This window comes from Austrofundulus limnaeus, unplaced genomic scaffold, assembly GCF_001266775.1.
Source record: "Austrofundulus limnaeus strain Quisiro unplaced genomic scaffold, Austrofundulus_limnaeus-1.0 Scaffold6, whole genome shotgun sequence".
NCBI classification, from domain to species: Eukaryota; Metazoa; Chordata; class Actinopteri; order Cyprinodontiformes; family Rivulidae; genus Austrofundulus; species Austrofundulus limnaeus.
Window position 1 is genome coordinate 3,381,096 of NW_013952408.1, and position 5,391 is coordinate 3,386,486.

A 5,391-nucleotide genomic window follows, 5' to 3' on the forward strand; every position below is an offset into this window, starting at 1 on the left:
ATGAAAAATCTACAACAAACAAAAGAAAAAGACAACGAAGCAGCCGAACTAGCAATCCTCAACAACTTTTWAATTTTTACACCAGGAGCTAAAGGTCTCTTTCAGGAATCACATCCCCAGCAATTGGCGGGTTTAGAATAAAGTTGTAAAAGAGCTTATACACCACTAGTTGACAGTGTTGTGCATATATTGTACATGAATTATTGCCAGTTTGTAAGTGTCAAATATAACTTGCGCTTTAAAATTAGATTCTGCTAGATTTTCTATGGCATAAGTGCTTTTGAAGTTGCGGACCTAAATATTTTCATAAGCTCTTTAGAAATTGCGGAGCTAAATTTTGGATTAGTGCTGCCCACCACTGTTAGAAAGGCTGAACATCACAACCTGGCATTCAAAATTGCATGTGTAACTATCTATGTTTGTTTCTTCATAAGATGAACAATATTGTCTTTTAACTGTCAAACAGAATTTTTTTTAATTAATTTGCCCTAGTTAGACACATAATTACATAATGGGGGCATTGTGCAAAATCAACTTTTTTTAGCTATGTTTTAATGTCATTCCCTCATCAAAAACATAACCAGAGTGTTGCTTTGACTCATTCATGCATGTTTGAGGAATTCTTGAATCTTCTGKAGCAGCCATGCGTGGAGCTGCCTAAACACTTGCTGGCACAAAGCTCCGCCTATTTGTACACAGCTCCTCCCTGGAATTCAGTCTGCAGCCGAGTTCCCTCACCACAGAGCACCCCTCCCCCAAAGATTTGCTGTGAAGATGTGCTGAAGTGGGAGTGTCAGAAATGGTAGGAGGTTCTTAAAGGGTTTTAGATGCAAAGTTACATTTATTTATGATTTATACAGTTTTTCATAACAACTAAAGGTAACAGTTACTAGAGTTGAACTATGTGTCTGGAAAATATATAATACCCCCCACACCCACACACCCACCCCCATTAAAATAGTCCTAAATCAATTGATACCTTCTCATCTCTCAGTGTAATAAGTGTCAGTCTTCCCAAGAAAGAAGAGACATACTGCAAATGTGCATAGGTCATCTAAGTGGTAAATATTTTCCCTCATGTACAATGGAAGTGCTCTAATATGGAACAAAATCAGTTTAGAATTTGTATCAAACATCTCTTTACACAATTTCCAGATGCGCATAATTTCTTAGTAAGTTTCAAGCTCAAATTTCATCCAACTGCTGCATCAGATCTCAATGGGCCAATGGTGTGGTTTTATAACAGATTGAACAACCAAATATTACATAAAAATGAGAATGCTGCAAAGTGTCGTTCAATAAATATTGACCATTTGGAAYTAGACCAACTCCTGTCCAGCTCTCCAACACCGTGCACAGGGTAAAAGTGTGTAAATGAGTATTAAATCAATGAAGTACCTCTCATGATCACTCGTCTCAACCATTGTTGCTTCCTGTGTCCCTGTCCACATGCCTGCTCGGTGGACGGCGCACTCATAAACCTCTTCAGCTGCTCTGCATATATGTCACTGTGGTCGCTGCTAATTAGCTGTGCTTCTGAGAAGATTGAGCTCAGGCCCACTTGTGTTTGTATAAATTAGTTTGTACCTGACTCTGGAACCTGCTGCATGTCAATCTTCTGTTCAAACCAGGAGTTTTACCTCACCATTTTGTTTTTCAAATAAAACACTCCTATAAGAACTTGACTTTCAGCTCGTTTTTGTATTAAACCAACAGACGAACTCTGCTTTCTCTCTAACAACGCACAGTTTTGGCAATGCTCTGTCATGCCAGCTGTGTGTCATCTGACTCCACCTTTTCTTTTCAAAGACAAACTGTGTCTGTGACTGCTGACAGCCCTTTGTCTTCCGATGTTCAGAGAGAAATGCTTTTAGGAAAATGTTGCTTGGCTCCCCGACAGCCTGCGCCTTGATCTCTCCAGGTTGGAAGGACTGTGGCACGGAGGAGGACCTCTATGATCAAAGCTGTCTAATTAAAGAAGAGGTTCACTCTCTCTCTGGTGTTATTTGTATTCATGGCTCTGATGTTAAGTGTTTGCCTCTGAAAAGAAATAGAGCACTCTCTTTGTCTTTTTTTTTTTTTTTTTTTTGCCAAGCATCATCCCACCTTTGAGCCATCATGGACTTATATAACATGCTGTGATCCAGGTGATGCCTGGACAGACCCAAACAAAAGGCCAAATGAGGTGGACAGATGTAGAGGTTTGAAAGTGAATGTGAGTTATCCAAAAGGAACAGCAGCATCAGCACTGATCTGAAAAATCGTGCGATAACACTGGTGTTTTAAGGAGTCTGTGGATAGATTAAATTAAATTTAAAAACAGCTATTTTCAACAATTTGTTGTTTTCTCTATATGCCTCTAAACTCCAATTCCCTTCTAGATGGTAATGTGACTTTTTATTGTTTTTGTTATGGCAAAAATAAGCTATAATTAGGGGGTGGCACTGAGCCTGAATGGGTCAGGAATGATTAACCTCCACAGATGGGCACATTTGAGGGAATGAGGTGGCTGTGCCCCAACCAATGGCCTATGAGTCTCAGCAGATATAAAGCTTCAGACCACAAGGAGGGAACAATTAAATATTCACAAGGCAAGCAGAACCAAGCCGTTTGACAATAACCTTTAAAGTCCAAACAGGTTAAATGAGTAAAAAAAAAAGAGTTGGGTCACTTCAAGCAAAGTGAGAACAAACACCCCCCTGCTTTTGGTTCAACTTTATTTTACTAGTCATTTCCATTCCCAGATGTGTTATTTCTCATGTTCTGCCTAATGCTGAAAATCATTTGGCTTCCTGTAATCGTTTAGGGACAGTGTGTTCCACTCACTGCTCTGGTGACTGAGAGGAAACGGTCGTAGCTGATGAGCACGATGCTGAAGACAGACGCGGAGCAGAGCAGGTAGTCGGTGACCAGCCACAGCTTGCACAGCCCCCGACCCAGAGTCCACCTGCCTGTCAGGATGTAGGGGATGTAGACAGGGATGCAGAATGCCCCTGCACAGTCAGGAAAACACTAGAATCAGACACCAAGGCCACTAAACACAAACTACCCATTCCCAGTCATATGCACACAGACAACATCAGTTTGGATATTATGACTTTTTAAGCAGGAGTTAAAAATACTGATCTTTAATTAAATAAATATAGTAATCAGCACTGCAGAGAGGTGAAAAAAGAATGCATGGCAGCAAAAGCATTGTCAGTGCTGACAACATGAATAAATGCCAAACAAATCTGCAGCTTTTGTCTCTGCAAGTGAAGAGTGACGTACAAGAAAATGCTTAACATGAAATATTTTACTTATTATAATAAGACTGGGTAAGGAAAACAAACTACAATAGCCGCTGTGTTTGGTGGCTTTAAACTTTATTTATTCCCCGTTATTCCATATAATAAAAAAAACTGGACTCACCTACAAGAAAATCTGAGATTGCCAAATTCAAAAAGTAATAATTGCACTGTCTTCTCAAACTCTTGTCCACTTTGAAGGCCAGAATGACCAGCGCGTTGCCCAAAACTATCACCACCACCAAAGTCACCATCATCACCATCAGAATGACAAACATGGGTCCTGAGAAGACGAAGCTGCGCTGGACTCTTRTTGACGGGCTGTCAAAATAGTAGCCGGTGGAGTTGGATTCTGACTGCTCCTCCGACATGTTGGGTAGTGTTGAAAGTGAGGCTGTTAAATCCTCGACAGGCGGGTGTTAAAAAATAATAAAGCAGCAACAGGTGCCAGACGGACGGAAACTGCACTTGGCAGCCCCCATATGTGCTCGGAAAGCTTCACCGATGAAAGTGAGCTCAGTGCGCAGGAACATCCACGAGAGAGCGCAAGGCGCTGCTCAGAACGCATGCCTGGACACCTGATGGAGTTTACGCAGGTCAGAGCGTCTGCGGGGATGAGATKGAATGAAAAATAGTCTATTTTTCCTCCCACATAACAACATACAGAGTTCAAATTCATCGTGCCAAGACGCCGCGCAGTCTCCCAGTTTCTTCAACACGTTAACGCGCGCGTAAAATGATCCAACCCCAACCAAATCTTGATGTTTCTTTCCTTCGATCCATTTGTCCTTAAATGTTAAATCATCATTAAAACAACTTTAAATGAATCACAGAGAACCCGACTTTTACTGCCAGTTTGAGGCTGACAATGGAGCGTGCGCACTGAGCGCCCCAAGGACTCCACTTCTGTCTCAGTCAAATGTCACCCTCATGATGTGAATCAACACAGCGAGATGGTTCACTTTGTTTAACCAGCCTTGGTCATATTTCCCCTGCTGGAATCTGCATGTTTGAGCCACAGACAGCAGTTTCTTCATTAAAGGGCACACAGGTGATAATGGCCTCATGTTCCCATCGTTTAACAGGAAAGTGAAMCTGAATGAATCTGATGCACAAACCCGTAGAGGAAGCTGAACCTTTTAAGAGAAGGATTGAGGCAGATGTTGCACTCCAGACCAGACATTGCACTCCTAAATACTCGGAATACTGATTCAGAGTATTTTGGGGTTCAAAWACATTGTAATGATTTTACTGTGATTTGTTTCCTGTTTTCTTTGTATTTAAGCTGCATCTTTTCTGTTCCACTTCAGTTGAACACTTAAGAAAAGGCTTACTTTTTTCCCCCAGTAAAAATAATTTTACATTTTAGAATGTACTATATGACATACTTCCCAGAGTATGTACTGTATTTACCTGGTACACTACAATTTGGCTACAACACGATTCAACAAATACAGGCATAATGTGACAAGCGCAGACTAAAACCCTGCATTTAATTTTCAGCAGTTATGCTTAAACATACGAATATGACATCGTAATTTTTTTTTAATCAGGTCAAAGTTACAGCTGTGTACTCATCCAGTTCATTTCTATTGTGTTAGAGCAAATTATGCAAGTTACTTTGACTGGATCAAATTATTACAGGGGTGATAACCTTGCTAACACCACTGCAAATTACACCCATGGGTTTTTCCTTATTTGATGTAGTTTTGGTGAGTTGTGTGCCATTAGTTAAGTTTTTCCCTCAGTTCGGCTGCTGCTCTTTAATCCTTATTCSTCTCACTTGTTCCCTTACAGGCTTAGCTGTTTGTCATCTCGTCCTTATCCTCTGCCCCTTTAACCTCTCTGCATCAGTCTTGAAATCAACAGGGCATTGAATGTGCCATGTCCTGATTCCTCAATGACTTTTTGTGATTCTCCGTACRTCCCATTGTCACTGCACAGTTCTATAAGTTCTGTTGCTACGTCAGCCTTTTATTTTTTTTAAATATTTCAATTATTTCTTCAAACACTTTGTATTGAGTCTGCATTCAAATCCACCTGCCGACACAACAAAAAATTATATTTTTAAAAGTATTTTTCCCCCATTTTTGGCTCTCAGATG

The 5,391-nt window shown here is 40.6% G+C and overlaps 1 protein-coding gene across 1 annotated transcript in view; it reads right to left on the reverse strand.

The window, feature by feature from the left end:
• The window catches only part of LOC106534210 (histamine H3 receptor-like), a 7,432-nt gene extending 3,749 nt beyond the window's left edge, over nt 1–3,683 (reverse strand). The window contains exons 1-2 of the mRNA XM_014030787.1: nt 3,412–3,683; nt 2,827–2,993 (exon numbers count right to left, since the gene is read on the reverse strand). Coding sequence (XP_013886241.1) covers nt 2,827–2,993; nt 3,412–3,658 — 414 coding nt within the window. The 5' untranslated portion in view covers nt 3,659–3,683. The remainder of the gene's footprint in view (nt 1–2,826; nt 2,994–3,411) is intronic.
• Between the last annotated feature and the right edge of the window lie 1,708 nt (nt 3,684–5,391).